The sequence below is a fragment of the Leuresthes tenuis genome, unplaced genomic scaffold (genome assembly GCF_036924035.1).
Source record: "Leuresthes tenuis unplaced genomic scaffold, fLeuTen1.0.hap1 SCAF_15, whole genome shotgun sequence".
Lineage (NCBI taxonomy): Eukaryota > Metazoa > Chordata > Actinopteri > Atheriniformes > Atherinopsidae > Leuresthes > Leuresthes tenuis.
In genome coordinates, this window is record NW_027325369.1 from 21,044,572 (window position 1) to 21,061,233 (window position 16,662).

General features: G+C 40.1%; 2 protein-coding genes across 2 annotated transcripts; one reads left to right on the forward strand and one right to left on the reverse strand.

Moving 5' to 3' along the window:
- Positions 1 to 368: 368 nt before the first annotated feature.
- On the forward strand, positions 369 to 9,127 carry LOC140270760 (gamma-aminobutyric acid receptor subunit rho-1-like). Its single transcript, XM_072365961.1, has 8 exons — positions 369 to 475; positions 1,375 to 1,442; positions 2,573 to 2,796; positions 3,196 to 3,278; positions 3,756 to 3,896; positions 4,315 to 4,467; positions 5,371 to 5,567; positions 6,628 to 9,127. Exons 1-8 carry the CDS (start codon positions 409 to 411, stop codon positions 6,928 to 6,930), a joined length of 1,236 nt encoding a protein of 411 aa, XP_072222062.1. The 5' UTR covers positions 369 to 408; the 3' UTR covers positions 6,931 to 9,127.
- Positions 9,128 to 11,213: 2,086 nt separating this feature from the next.
- On the reverse strand, positions 11,214 to 14,915 carry LOC140270057 (peptidase M20 domain-containing protein 2-like). Its single transcript, XM_072365129.1, has 7 exons — positions 14,354 to 14,915; positions 13,662 to 13,810; positions 13,388 to 13,530; positions 12,859 to 13,013; positions 12,144 to 12,270; positions 11,901 to 12,008; positions 11,214 to 11,733 (listed from the first exon to the last, which is right to left on the reverse strand). The coding sequence occupies exons 1-7, from the start codon at positions 14,762 to 14,764 to the stop codon at positions 11,552 to 11,554; spliced, it is 1,275 nt and encodes a 424-aa protein (XP_072221230.1). The 5' UTR covers positions 14,765 to 14,915; the 3' UTR covers positions 11,214 to 11,551.
- Between the last annotated feature and the right edge of the window lie 1,747 nt (positions 14,916 to 16,662).

The following is a 16,662-nucleotide window of genomic DNA, read 5'->3' on the forward strand; positions in this document are numbered from 1 at the left end:
AAATGTTTACTTATAAAACGAAAATGAAATAACTATAGAACCGTTCTCAAAAGACCTTTTACTTGGAGTTTAATCAAGCATCAGTGAAAATAAGCTGGAGTTGAAAGAGATTTTTAGTTTAGTTTTAATGATAAAACAGAAAAAAAAGTGCAGCTTACATGTGTAATGTTCTGTTTTGTTACTTAGTTTTGTCCCTGTTCTTAATCATCAGGTCACGAAGAGACACCGGAATGGATGGGGGAGACGGTCACAAAACTGGGAGGCAAGTTTGAAAGAGTTTGAATAAAAACTAATTTTCCAAATTGTATTCTACATGGAAACTTTGCATATTTCATCCCTCTGAGGATGTACTGCTTTGTGTTTTGCAGCCCAATCTATAAACGAAGCCCAGACCTTACGAAATCTCCAATGACAAAGTCTGAGCAGCTTTTGAGGATAGACGACCATGATTTCACCATGAGGCCAGCATTTGGAGGTTAGAAACGCTGATTAAGGCTTTTAGATTAAAGTTTGTTTTGTCTGGTATAAATTGAAAGCTTGGAACAGCTGCATCTTCAGCCAACAAGTGCAGCTGGATAAGTTCTGTGCAGAGACCTTTGGTATGAAGCAAACAGTCCTGCAAACACTAAGCTCTCGAAGACCTCAGTGACACTGACCGGACAAGCTGTGCTGTTTTCGATTGCAGCTCAGTGCTTAGCACTGAGTACTGTTCTGTACATTAGACAGATTTAATGTCAGCTTTTTGGACTTTGGGATTATGTACAGATAAATGCACACAAGCTTTTGTTTCCAAAGCGAGTGATAGTATATGTCAGGCATATTTTTTCAGCTGTTTTGTTTGCCATTTTGAGGTGATTAATCAGAAACACAGCAGCTCTGTTTTTGCAGAAACAAATCAGCTGGGAGGGCTTTCACTTTGCAGGAATGTGCTGTTTTTATCAGACCACTTTTAATCACACAACAATCTGCTGCTGAAAACGTACAAAGTGACCCTTTGCAGAATCCCTTCGCAGCATCCGATTTCAACCATGATGTAGAAAAGTGAGCTGGATTTCATCCGCCGCTGCATCAACTTTGATCCATTATTATGACCTGATTGTATTTGTGCACTGTTGGAGGATGATGATGCAGAGTAGAGGGGATGAAATAGGTCAAAAGAAGAATCCAAGCCAGACTGTCAGTGTCATTGCACCGGCAGTTGCTCTATATTTGTGCGATTTATTTTTTTCCCTCTTCTGAAACCATGTTTATATAACAAATATGGATCAAATCGTGTCCGTAATGATTTTGTATTCTCGCATGTAGAAATGTAGAAAAGCTGTTACTATGCTGAAAAATAATAACATTTGCTAACATTTATTTTTTTAATTTCAGGTCCTCCAATTCCCGTCGGAGTAGATGTTCAGGTTGAAAGTCTTGACACCATCTCTGAAGTGGATATGGTAATTATGGCAGAGCAGTTAGTTTTAGTCCTGTACAGATAGCACTGTTGTGGAGGACAATAACTAACTATTTGATCTATTTGAAGTATTTTACCATTTCAAAAGTTCAATATACAGTGTTTTAAACCCTGATACAGCAGCAAACATCTTGTTTGGGATGCATTGAACATCTTTTCATAAATATGTCTTATGTCTATATATATATATAGATGTATATATATGTAATTTCATAGTGTAAAAATGGTCTTACACTATAAGAGCAAATTTTGTCCCCCTTGCCACATATTTCCTTTTCATACGCCTCTGTTTGAAAGCTGCCCCTACCGCACGTGCATGTTTGTGCATGAAACATCTCTATTGGAGTGGAAAAAAAGGTTTTTTCTTCACTGACTAAATCTTCCACAGTTAAAGACTTCCACCAAGAGAGGGCTAACTCCTTCCCCTCCTCACCTGCAACCCCTTCAGCTTAGAAAACAAACTTCTGCTATCTTCAACAGGAGCAACATGAACAACCAGTTGTTGTGAATGAATGTCAGTTGTTTGCTGCACGTTCTAGTTCTCCATCTGTAGCGGGGCACAAAATACATGTGTGATGGATATAGACCGCAATAGTTGTGTGAGGCTGATGCTTCATGAATGAAGTGAACAGAAATCGTCGTTGCCAACTTTTGGAGCAGAATCATAATTTCAATTCTTTTCAAGTCTTTTGTCGTAAGATCAAAAGAAAATTTCAATTTTGTTTGGATCGTTCACTCATTCGCTTCCTCGTCCACTAAGCAGCGTTCACAATATATATATCAAAAAAACTGATGCATTTTTGACACTATTTGAATCCTGCTGTTCTGCTTAATTGTGATATACACAGTTACATAGATAAATGCTGGCAGGATGGGCACTCACCAAATCTGAGGTGATCCAACATCACCAAAAAGAAAAAAAACATGTCATTCTGTAATTCATTTTCTTTTTTTCCACTGCATCCACCTACAAAAGTACCAACTGCAGCTGCAGCTGCAATTCAATGATAATGAAATGATATTACTGACAAAATGCAGCTAAATATGACAAAACACAAGAACTATTTCAGAGCCACAGTGGACACTTGCAGCTGTCTTGTTTATGTCCTGTAGGACTTCACCATGACACTCTACCTGCGTCACTACTGGAAGGATGAGCGGCTGGCGTTTCCAAGCACCAACAACCAGAGCATGACCTTTGACAGTCGCCTGGTGAAGAAAATTTGGGTTCCTGACATGTTCTTTGTCCACTCAAAGCGCTCTTTCATCCATGACACGACCACTGACAACGTCATGCTGCGGGTTTATCCTGATGGCAACGTGCTCTACAGCCTCAGGTAAATACAATGTCTGTTCTCACCAAACATAGCCAAATATGAACTCTTGGAGACTCAATACAAGTAGTTTATGAATCCATAAAGCAGTCAAAGGTTGTTTTTTTTTATTGTAATGCAAAATGAAAAATGAAATAGCAATTACCTAAGAAGGAATGTTAATAAGCCGAACTGGCAGGCCAGCAGCTCCAGCTAAACAATTTGATAATCCTGCAAGGAGAATTTCAATTTAATGTCATAGCATTACTGAAGCTGCACGCCTTGTCAGTCAAGTACTAAACACACAACTTGAGTTGTTACATTTCTTTTAGACTGAAGCGTGTGATCTTTACTTTCTCTTGTCTTTTTTCCCCCTGTGTTAAATCACTTGTGTTAAATCTATTTTGATGATTTTCCCTGCAGAGTCACAGTTACTGCCATGTGCAACATGGACCTCAGCCGCTTCCCCCTGGACACCCAAACCTGCTCACTGGAGATAGAGAGCTGTGAGTGAAGTTATCAAACAAGGACACATATATCCAACAGACCCTTTTTAAATTGTTTTTATTCCTGTATGAATAGGGATTGCTCATCTATAAATGCACCCAGTACCTAGAGTAACACTGGACCCAAAGTAACACTTGAACAGTGCTGCTTGAAATGAGCTTTTTTTTTTAAAAATTTAAAAAAGAGAAAATACTTGGCAAATTCACAGAATTCACAGTTAGATGCAATGCAGAGACCAATATAAACTGGTGAGGAGAACACACAGACTATATAGGATGTAACAGATCCAAATAGTGAAGAACACTATTTAACATAACAGCCTCGAGGGGACAACTAGTGGGAGTTAGAGTCTTGTTAATATTTCATCTTCTTTGTCACACATGTTGTTTTACATGACCATGAAGACCTGTTTACGTAAAATCTGTTCTGATTTGGTTTGTTACAGATTAACTTGATTTTACACATTTCCCCAACAGATGCCTACACAGACGACGACCTGATGCTGTACTGGAAGAAAGGCAACGAATCCCTGAACACGGACGAAAGAATATCTCTGTCCCAGTTCCTCATCCAGAAATTTCACACCACCACAAAGCTGGCTTTTTATAGCAGCACAGGTACAGCAACGCAGTGGAGTGTCGGACCAAAACAAATTCACAACTGAATTGAAAACTTCAATAAATCTCTTTTCACTTTGTATGCTTTTTCTAAAAAGAGGATTTTTTTTTTTTGTTCATGAAATCATTGTCCCTTGAATGTCACACCAAGTATCATTTACTAACATTTAAGCCTTGATGCAAAAATGAAATGAGTCAAACTCTTGCCAACCACTGTTATACTGCTGTAAAACCACTGTGAAAGCACGGCTTCTCATAACCATATCCCACTTTCCAGAAACCTGAAGCATAAAAAGGATTTAGTGTCCTATCTTTCCCTGCCAGAGTAGCAAGGACACCCTTCTTCAAGTGTTGATACGGCTCGTCAGCAGCCAACATATGACAACGTGTTTGTAACGGTGATGTTTCCTTTTCCTAGGCTGGTACAATCGTTTGTACATTCACTTCACCCTGCGGCGGCACATCTTCTTCTTCCTGCTGCAGACTTACTTTCCTGCTACTCTCATGGTCATGCTGTCCTGGGTGTCCTTCTGGATTGACCGCAGGGCCGTCCCTGCCAGGGTACCACTCGGTAGGCAAAGCTCCTCTTCCGCAGAACGACCTCTGCAAAGCAAGGAAGCACAACATTGAGCTAATTTTGCAAGAGAAATAAAAACACAGGACAGCGGGGAACTCTGTGCACGCCAAAGAGCTCCCAGAAAAGATTATATCAGATGCTGTTCATGATCTTTTCAGCACCAGGCTCTTCTTCATATTACTGTATACAGAACCACCCCATCTTCCATCCTCACAATCCATTAAAGCATTTAATAAGTCATGTGTACACTACAGTAACGCGTAGTTGCTATCAATTTGGGGATATTTACTTGTCCTTAGGACACCGTCTCCACCATCACTGCTATTTGTCAGAAGAGAAACTTGTACCACCATATAAAACTCTTTGAAGTCCTTCTACCATTGCAGTTTCCTCATAATGTCGTCTTGTAATCATTTCTATCAAGCTAACGAACACGTTGCATTGTGTTAAACAAAACGGTGGTTGGGACCAGTTGAAATATTGATATATAATCAGACATAGAGCAACATAGAGAACTTTTTTAACAGTTTTCTCTCATTCATATGGCAGAGATGGTATGTTTAGAAAACCTGGCATTGTTAATTATCATTAGTAAAACTATGAAGCAGGAGAGTTTGGACAGTCCAGGCCAGTAACATGACTGAGCATCGCAGGGAGGCGGTCTTGAAATAATACATGAAATATATATGAAATGACAAATGACAAAAAAAATCCAAAACACTGGAACATCGAATCTGTTTCATAGTGACTTTAATGCTACACTATAACAGAAATATTTATTCAGCACCTCATGTCTTGTCTCTCTGAGATATTCTGCATTTGGTTAAGCCTCCCAGGCCCGTGATCTAGTACATAACAGCACTGCTGTGACTACACTGTTTGTTTTCTCCCCTTCAGGCATCACCACAGTGCTGACCATGTCCACTATCATCACCGGGGTCAACGCCTCCATGCCTCGAGTCTCCTACATTAAGGCAGTGGACATTTATCTCTGGGTCAGTTTCGTTTTTGTCTTCCTGTCGGTGATAGAGTATGCAGCAGTGAACTACCTTTCAACTGTGCAGGAGAGGAAAGAGAGGAAGCTGAGGGAGAGAGTAAGTGCTCATTTAACATGTTTTTTTTTCTATTTTATCTCTTTACCTGCAGTTAAAAAGAAGCTGATCTTCAGAATTTTTCTTTCTTATGATTCACATGAACACTTTTTTTGTTTGTTTAAAAAAGACCAGTTTATTAACTTCATACAGTAGTGTAGCATATTCCACTATTGGAGTTCCTCATTGGCCAAAATGTTAAATTTACCTCAAGTAAAAATGAAAAAATATATATTCATATACATATATTGTTCCATATCTGTTATAAAACTGTCGTATTTGCTGTTTTATTCCAGTCTTGAATTTTACTTTCAGTTAAACCCTGAAAAAGCAACTCCCTGTAGATGTCATAGAGTTCAGGCTTTAGCTGCATTCTGTTGGGAATTCATTTCCCAAATAGACATTTTAAATCTGTGAGTCTAATATATAAGTGCTTATGCGGTATATTCCTCAACATTGTTATTGAATTGATAGCCAGAGTTTTTCACATCCAGTAAGAATTAAACCATCTCTTTTGCTGATTTAAGCCCCCATAACATGGTACATCGCAAATCATGTAGACTTTGCTCTAAAAGCAATAAATATGACATTTCAAGTGAGTTAAAGAAAAGCATCAGCAGTTAAGTCAACTTGGCTGATGCTGACCTGATTTTCTATTAGAACATTTTACACATCAAACTATTTCTAAACTGGCAGAAACGTGAATTAATAATTTATGTATGTAGCCAATAAACAGATAAATATTTTCTAAATTGACTCACTTCAAGCCGCTGTCAGGGCTGTGGCAAATTATTTCTGGGACTGCAGTATTGCTATTCTTCATCTGCCAACTGCTGTGGCATATGGAGCCAAATTGCCCACACATACCCTGAGGAACATTTTCAGCACAAACATCCTTTTCCATAAATGTTTCATACCAAACTAATTTAAAGGCTCTAAGTGTGCTCAGAAAAGATTAACACTTAAGAAACTAATGAATTCCTCCAGTTTTACGTGGTTTCCGTGATCTCACAGAAAGCATCAGACTTATTTCTTTTCCTCTTCTTACTGTGTCTTTGCTCAGCTGCCGTGTACATGTGGCATTGGGAACCCTGACGACATGATGATCGACCCGCAGATCACTGGCTATGGGTCCATGGATGTCAGCACCACAGGGAATTATGGGATGCCAGAGAACGGCGGACGCCAAGAACGAATTCTGGCCCAGGTAGCTCTGAATGACCCACAGATCACAAGCCAGGTGAAGCCATCCAGAGGTTACGTTAACATCTGGATAGACACCCACGCTATAGACAAATACTCAAGGGTGGTCTTTCCAGGAGCGTACATCCTCTTTAACATCATCTACTGGTCCATATACTCATAAGCAGGGATGCATTGAACTATCTGAGAGCTGTCTGTGATAGGACGGCAAGAGTCCAGCTGGAAAGAGAACTTTGTGCTTTTTGGACAGGAACTGCTCATTATGCATGGGGATCATTAACAGATGATGACCATTGCCTTCTTGACCCAGCTACTTAAAACCGATGAGTTAAAAAAATGCGCTACTGGGAAACAGAATAATCATTGCTGCTTTTGTTTAATTTCACGTCGTAACTCTAATGTTGGTGGAAACGTGTGTTCTCGCCTGAAGACTTGCTCTTGCACACAGAGATGCAGAGACATGGACTTGTGGAGTTTACCGCTACATTTCAGTCCATGCACGGACCAGATTTTCAGCTGAAAACAGAGACATTTACTGGTATGGCCAGTGCATGGACTGATCCGCTCTGCTAATGGTCTGTATATGACAATCAATGAAAAACTGAAATTCTTCAGAAGAATAGTTTTACACTTTGTGAAAAGGGTTTATTTACTCTCTGTCGGAGAAAAATCGATGCCACCCATACAGCACAATTGACTTTAGCATGAATACCGTCATCAAGGGCATGCTTCGCTGCATCCAAGGTTTAGGAAAATCTATGTACCATTATAGTTACCTTATTATTAACATGTATTATCTTTTGAGTTCCTCTTTACAAAAACCAACAAAACTCAGTTTTACAGGAGGTACATGCTGGACTGTTTCTTGGCTGGTGTCGATAACTTTCTGAACTTAATGCTGATTTCTTAGCAGCTGCTCATATAACAGAAATAGTTTGGCATATCACCCCCAACAGCACAGCAATTTAGATTTTTACACCTTGATTTTTGTATGCATTCAACAAACAAGCTTTAAAGTGTTAAGTGGCGAGCTTTCAAACTGGTGGGGTTTTGTTTCTGTAGGATAGAGCCTGATTGCCAGTGTCCCTCTGTTTCTGATCTGTGCTTAGGTTAACTGTCTCCGGGCTGGAACTTCATTTTTATTTTACAGACCGTAGACTGTATGTAAAAGACGAACGCATCCACAATGTTGTCCGAAATTTTTTTTGTGGACCATCATTGCTCAAAGTTTAAAATTTAGCATTTCAAATGTTGCTAACTTGGTTTCCCTCTAGGCCACCCTTGATAAAAATAAAAAACCCTGGATGGAGGTTAATTGCATTAGGCACAAATGTCCACTTGGAGACAAGGTGCCCATAACTACCAGTAGCATGTCAATCACCAGGCTGATATAACCAATCGCATGCTCTGCTTTATAATTTATTGCAAATGGGACCATCCTTTTTCACCTAATAAACATAATATTGTGTTCAAGTAGTCTTGAAACTAACAATTGAGACCATTAACCTATTAGAAAACATATGATAATGCTATGATAATAAATCTAGTTGCAATTAGGGTAGCTTTCATATAGACCTCTTTATTCATTACCAAGAGTTGTCCTCCCCTGGTCATTAGAAAGAATACACTTTGACCTTGACCTATCACATTTCAGAGCAAGCGGCTGCGTCTATATTTTATATACAGTCTGTATGAGTGCCGACACTTTTACTCTGCAAGAAAGGAAGTGAACATAATTTCCAAAGTTTGGAAAAGGAAATCCATTGAAGAACTGATTTAAGATGATTCTTTCTTTTTAGGTCCCAGGTTTTATTGCAGCATGTTAGTATGATTCAGTTTGTTACATTTTCTTGTGGACTTTGCCCAAGCTTCTGCGTTGCATTTGTGCAGAGTGGAAAAATACTAATTCAATTACAAATGTAAAAATATATGTTTTGAGAATCCCAAACATTGACTATCAAATTCACTTTTTAATATCTTTCTTTAATTTTCTATTCAACTGAAGCTCGTCCCCTTTGTTTGTTGTTTGTGAGGCTTCAAGGTTCACTGTGACCTGTTAGTTGCTAGTTTTATCATCTTTTTTTATCTTAAAACAAAAAAAAACAACTTTTTCTTAGGTTTGTGAGACACGTCAAAAAAAATATTTTTCATGGTCTACTGACCAAACACAGCTATTGGTCGAAACTAATTAGAAATGTTCTACCTGGAGAAAATGTTTTATAAATGTTGTGTTATCTGAAAATGTGAAAGTTATTTAAGCTGAGCTTCGTTACTGTACATCACAGCCCCAGAACTGTATATTTTAAGTGTCTTGCATGTAATACAAGCAAATGTAAAAGCTTTGAGATGCACGGCTGAAAGTTGTTGGTTTTTTTCTTCTTTTTTTTTGCCAGCATCAATTAAAATCACTTTGACACAAACAAAAATGTATGAGCAAAATTAGCCTTCAATGCTACGGCCTGGGATCTCTGCTGTGAATCTGCAGAGCACCACCTACGGTCTCTGAAAGGTGATGTTAGACAGCCCTGTATGTTCTGTGTAGAGGGCTTGTCCAGTACTGTTATGTTTCTGCTGTCATTGAAAGCATTAGAAAGTGAATATATATTACCATTCTGATGACTACACTTGCATGTGACCTCATCTAATTAGCTCTTCCTCTTTGCAAGAATTGCCCTCTGGCTCAAAGTTACACAGCTGTTTTACCCTAATATTATAACTAGACACCCAGTGTCATGAGACAGTGTTTGGAGTTGTGGAAAGGGTCAGATTAGCACATTCATGGATCCCCATTTGTGGTAAAACAGTTTAAAAATCCTTTTGATGTTGCAGCTTATGTTTCAGAATTGTCCACATATTGTCACCTGAGGACAGGTCAGCACTTCTCGAAGGTCACTCCTGTACCTGTAACATCACCCATAACTTCTTCCACAGGCATTCCTTTGTAATTTATATAGAATTTGGCTTTCCATTCTCTTGTTGGAGAATGCATAGATGTCCCTGGAAATGATCTCTTGAAGGCAGCACATGTTGCTCTGAAATCTCAGTGAACTTTTCTGCATTCATAGAAATGGAAATGAGCTTTGCTGAGGGCAGTGATACAGATGCAATCGCGGACCATGGCTTTTCGACATATTGCTGACAACAGTATGGATGGTTCTTTTCATCTTTGGTTGGAAGCACGGGGTGTCCAATTCTTCCAATAAGGGATCTTGAATGCTGAATGGTCTGACCGCAATACACGTTTCCACTATCAGACAATGTGATGACTCTGAGCCCAGTGAAGTGGGATTAGTAGTGGTTTCCCAGACTAATCCATTTCCCATGTGGCTATATCAGCTATTGATGAATGATGATTTTTGATGCAGTGCTGTCTGAGGGATGAAAGATCACGTGTGTCCAGCTCAGGCTTGCCCCACTGCCCTTTACGAGCTGAAATTCTTTTAGATTACTTGAAACATTAAATATACTGGAAAGGGAGAAATATGCAAATCCCTTCCAATCTTCCTTTGAAGAGCAGTGCTTTTATAACATTTTCTTACAGTTGGTTAGCTGATCCTTTGCCGATCACTTCCTCTCTAATACAGCCTTTCTTTGACACTGCTTGGGTTGTAACCACTCAGTATTACAATCACCATTTGACATCACCTGTTAGAAATAACTGTTTTTGTCTTTACTTTATTTTGGGTTATCTATTCCTGCTTCTTCCCATGACATATTTATCTTGGAGGATAGGCTCTTACTGTCATTAGACACTGGATTTCTAGCAAGGATTGCTCCAGGCTCTTCTCTTTCTGACACTGGTCTGATTACTGATGAGCTTTCACAACAAATCATACAAAAAAGTTTTTTTCTGCAATACTTATGCTCGCACATAAGTAAAAGGAGAGAGATCTAAGCCCTTCTTTTGAAAATATATGTTTCTGCGATTTCTCAGAGGCAAAAGCATGAATAATGCTGAAGAAGTTTCTGTTCTTTTAAGCCTGTTTTGATCCCGGCAACCTCCCAAAGGACAGGGTGTCCATTTAAAATCTGCACCATCTTCGAACCAAGAAAAAACATGAACAAAGGCATCACTTCATCAAAAGATAAAGCATCAAAAAGATGCCCGTGGTCTGATATTCTGCCACAACTGTCACCACACTTGGGACGTTAAGGTACTGAATTGACCCATTTAGCTGCGAAAAGCATCCACATCATCTAAATGAGTAACATACTCGTGGAAAAACAAAGTGGGGAGCACACAAGAACAAAAAGTCCTCAAGTATAGAACAAAATTACTCGAATCCTGTTGCTGAGCTACATCAGCATTAATTTGGAGTCATGGTTCAAATCACACGGTGAAAGTAATTCCACTATGCACTCTCTTTTACCTTTGTTTTCTTTTTGCTATCCAAGAACTCCGGAGGGAAATATCTGAGTCTGAAAATGATACTATGAGAGTAGTAAGAGTGAGTCAGAGCAGTAAAGTGTCTGGATAATTAAACAATAGCTTTAATTTGCCACCTCATAGCTTCATCTCTTGGTTTAGTTCTATGTCCTACGCTTTTTTACATTTTCCACATTATCCTTTGATATGTTTTTATTACAGATTGACTGATTACGGCAGCATAAATCATGTCAATGGAATAAAAAAAAAAAGAGCACCCCCATTTATAAAGCCTCATAAGTATAAGCTTTAAACACAAGTTATAGTAATGCTGTTGGTACAACTTTTGGTACAGCCATTTGCTAACATGAACTCCTCAACCAAATCCACCCTTTGAACAGCTCTAAGGTCAGTGTATTTATGGATCTCTTGGAGCTGTATTGCAGCCTTCGAATTCATCTGCCGTCTCCTGTGTCAGTTTGGCCAGCCTGAAGTCCTCTCTCACTTGCCTCAGCAGATCGGGGCAACACACTACATCCACAGCTGTCATAGCCAGAGCCTTAGCTGTCCTCAGGGTGTACAACTGGGCCTTTTCAGCTCCTGGCACAGCACGGAGAGCAGTGGAGAAAAACAAAACATTGAACAAATAGAAACTTAACACACCTCGTGACATGGAGAGAGATGATGGCAGAAACCATCTGATTATCATTCAGGTCAGTTTCGTCACAAGAAAAAAAATGGCGTTCAGAAGAAACGCGAAGCCAGACCTGCTGCTTTGGTGTATTCCTCTGTGTGGTTCAATGCGCTAGTGCCAATGCAGAAGAAAGGATGGATACCAGGCACCATGAATGACACATTGCCAAAGTCTGTAGAACCTGCCAGATAATTACAGTCCCTGAAAACAATGCAGTGTTGTAGCATGCATAACAACATAGACAATTTTGTTTGCCTCTGTTGTTGTGGACTGAATTGACAACATTTGCTCTTATACAAATCTCCTTTTTACCTACCAGAAAAACTGGCTGGCTGCTCTGGAAACTCAATCCCCAGAGCTTTTCCATTGTTCTCATACAGGTTTGCGAGTGTGGCATTAGGCAGAATGTTATAGTAGGTATGGGTTGGGTAGATTATCTCCACCTACAGGAAACACAGGAATACCTGCATTTAGAAAACATTCATCAAAGTAAAATTCTATTTTGGTCAGTTATTTCCCAATTTCATGCTGCATCTCAACTCAATGTTTGATTTTCTATCATGTGGACGTGGATTAGTTTAGTAACATCTCTGCAGCCGATAGGGCCAACACACACAGAGAAGTTCTGTGTACCATTTCCTGTCAAGGACATTTCACATGGCATCAATGTGACAATCCGCAGCTCTAACCAAACTTAAGGGGTGCTGTCCATAGCGGAACGAAAAGTGAATTATCAGGTACTTTAAGCCAGCCAAAGTCCAGCAGTACTATACAGTGCAAAAGCAGAATTTCAGTTTTGTAATGTAAGCTAAACTTTTTCTGGATCCTCTGCAGGACAAGGTCAAAAACAGCCAAAAGGCAGCAGAGAATTATGAACAGCAGTGGAGCACCCAGAGGGTACTTTCAGGAATAAGTTAGAAAAAGTCAGTGCTATATGACAGGAGAGTTCAGACTCTGACATCGTATTTCTCTTCCTACATCAGGAATATAATGTGTCTGTTACATAGAGTGAATGGAAGACAGCAACTCACCCGGCAACCAGAGGCCAGAGCAGCAGCCCTGAAGCAAGCCTCAGCTTTGGCCTTCAGGTCACAAAGATCCTTGAGCAGTGGGGTGCGCAAATAAAACTCTAACTCAGAGTAGGCAGGGATAATGTTGGGCTTCACTCCTCCGTGTTTAATTATGCCTGTGTTGAAGGAAAAAAACTCAACCTGTAAATGCTCTGATTTGTGCTTTGAAGTTTGAAGAGAAATCTAAATCAAGTTTGATTGCCACAAAATTTGGTTCATCGAACATTCATTTATTCACCCTCCCAACTTAATAAGCTGCATGAAGAATACATTAACTACTCTGACTATCTTCTTTGGTAGATAAATGCCGTGTGGTTGTCGCAGAGTAATAGTTGGATGCTCAAATATAAACGTTTCTGCGCACAGAACATAAACTTTTTATGTTGGCTTGAAAGCTGACGGGCCTTATGGGGAGACTCTTCTGTCAGCTTTCTCTTGTGAGGCTGAGACTAAACTTTGAAGACTGTTGCAGCCTCTCTCTGTTCCTCACCGTGAACTCTCCACTCTGGTCTGAGCTGCTGTCTGAGCGCAGAGAGGTTGTTATAGGCCAACACAGCTGCATCCAGAGCATTCACTCCCTCCCATGGGTAAGCAGAGGCGTGAGAAGCCCGCCCGTGATACTTCACAGACACCCTGTGTAACATCAGCATGCTTGGTTAAGGGCCGCCTGCAGTAATTAAAGGTTAATGCACTCAGAGGGAGAAATGAGAGAAGATACTGTAGAAAAGTCTTCAATTCACATGAGCCGTGAAAAAGGAGCTTACTCAGCGATCGTGACAGTGGGCAGGAATGAAGCATCCTGCTGAGCTGGATGAGCCATGAAGACAAGATCGACATCAGCAAAGGCCCCCGCCTGGATCAAGTCAATCTTTCCTCCAATGGCCTCCTCTGCAGGCGTTCCCAGAACAGTTATCTGAAATAAAAAGCATCAGTAGTGTGACTTAACAATCAGCTAATACACGTGGGATAAATTTCATTTTTGCAATCTTACTGGAGCTCAGAGGTTCCTTCTCAGTAACTTATGTGCTATGTAACTCAGCCCTAGCTGTAGTTTACACCCTTTCTTAAAAAGTCAGCTTAATTAAATGGCAAATAATTGTACTTATACAGCGATTTTCTGGTCCAGCTGACTCAAAGAGCACAGGGGTGTAAAATAAACCGAAAAAGGATAATTCAGTTGGCAACCACAGAACCGAATAACATTGAATTATTTAGAATTTCATCGTGGTTACAGTCCTATATGGAAACAGTTTCATGACTAATGTTCCACCATTTAGTTACATGTTGACATCTGCACCATCTGCACACTTAACAATGTGACATGCAAACAGTTTATATGGCATCGTGTCATATTAGTGACAATATCTTACTTTTCACAATAAAGATTTTCCGAGTTGAAACTTTTTGTTGTGCTTGGTGGACTTGCAGTGTAATATTCTAACTTATTGACTGTTACCTTTACTGGGACAGGCAGTTCGGTCTGGTTTTCTAAAGCCGCTCTCAGCCCCACTGCAGCCGCAGCTCCCACCTCTGCTATCAGGTTGTGGCCGCACGCGTGGCCGATGTCCGGCAGCGCGTCATACTCGCACAGGAAGCACACGTTCAACGCGTGCTCGCCCTCCGCGGCGTCCGCGCCACCGACAGGACCCCAGCTGGCACGGAATGCCGTCGGTAGCTTGTAGTGACTTTGGACCGTCCATGTCTGCCCCGGCTGCGAGAAGTAGCGGACCAAGCTGTCGTGCGCGTTCGTCTCGTCACCGGCGAGCTCGGGTCGGCTCCAAATGTCCCGACTCAGACTGTGGAGCTCGCCTTTAAAAGAGTCGATAAACAGTTGGAGAGTGTTTTTCATCTGCTGTCGTTTCTCCATCCCGCCGCACTCACTGTCTGCTGGCTTAAAGTCCAAAATACACAAGAACCCGTGTCCTTGTTCTTATGTGGTTTCATGAAACATTGATGGTTACTTGTTGGGCAAATGTCGTGCAGCTTGGTAATAAACCGGTTAAGCGCCCCTCTGGAAACTGTACGCCATGTAAAAATAAATTAATTACTGGCGAAAGGGGGCGGAGCCTAATACCGGAAATGGCTCTTTGGTGATTTTGTAGAACCAATTTCCTACCATTTATAGCCCGTCATAACTGGCTTAAATAATATTTGATAAAGATATGAACTGGTTTGTGTAGACACTGCATTGTCGATCCACAAGAAACTCAGGAGAAATTTAAGAAGTGTGAATAGAAGTGGGTTACTGTAAATAGAAGTAAATTGGAATGAGACGTTTAAACAGACGGGAATATTCTCTTTAAAGTCACTTTATGACGGACGTTGTAGTTGTGTAAGAGTATCTTAAAAAGTCTGCAACACCACAACTAACTTTATATCCAATGTAAGGAGATAACATCAGCTTACCTTTAATTTCACCCTGTACACTTATTCAAATACTGTACTTAAAAAACAACGTTTCGTTGCTCCATTTTATATTACTTTATGCATTGGCTCTATTTCAGAGGGAAACAGTTTCCTCTCTACTTTATCTTTATTTTTCTACTTCTTTAGTCGGTAGTGGTTTTTGAAACACAATCAGTAACCTGGCAAGTCTCTGAATTACAAGACAGTGTCTACTAATTTTTCTAATCTTTTCGGCTTGATGTCTTACTAAAAGCACTGTGTGATCTCAGTCACATCCCAGATGTGTGAGTTGATATCAGCTTCATCTAAAAGGGATTTTTCTCTGCAATCGTGTCATTTTAATAGTTAGTGTTGCAATGATCAAATGTATCACTGCAACTTGAAGAATAGCGAAAAAGCTCAAAAACTGTAAGTTTTGTATATCGGAACTGTGTTTTTTCCAATAATCATTCCAACTGTAAATAAAGTTCAAATTGCCACCATATCCAACAGCTACACGCTGCTTGCGTATCTTTCTCTGTGGAAAAGCCCAAACCAGTTGCGTTTATTAATGTATTTTATGTGAGATTGATTAAGTATGAGCAGTGTGTTTGCACTGGAACTTTTACTAGAGTATTAATTAAGTATCACCACACTTTAACCTCAGGAAACACCTGTTCTATCTCTTTCCCTTTTGAATGCAGTGCATCTTATCCGTCCATCTGAATCACTGTTTTACCGGAGGAAGACTTTTGGGTGATCAGTCACTGCACTGACTTTACAGTGACAGCTTATTGTCTTTTTTATTGACTGTTGTGATCAGCCCTGTTTTAGCATTAAATAGCATTTCATACAGGATTTCTAGTTAACAGTGTGTTATGGGGTAAATAGGGACCACCAATTGCAAGACGTGAAAAGGTTGCCACCTACTGGCCACAGTCACACTCCGTCCATGTTGTATTTCATTCTAAATACTGTATTTGGCTATGACTGTTTAAAAAATACTATATTGTCATGCTAAGAAATAGCAAGTAAGTGTGTTAAAAAAGTTTTAAATCCTCTTAACCCATCCAGCCGTTTTGCTTGTAATGATACTTGTAAATGTCAATTTTATGAAGGTCAACCACAAGGCCTCTCTGGGATGAACAAATTGCATGAGGAATGTACACACGCACACACACACAACAGCTAAGATCTTAGCATCACTCTGTCACCACACTAGAGGGACCCAGAGGGACATTTTGTGCAAGCTTCGTCCTGCACATGCCTGTGTCTAATCTGCGCTGAAAATACATCGGTGATCCGCTGCTCTTTGTGTTTTACCCTGCCTTTTTGGGGTGGGGTACAATCTTTGTGGGGAAGTGTTTTTAGTTATTTTTT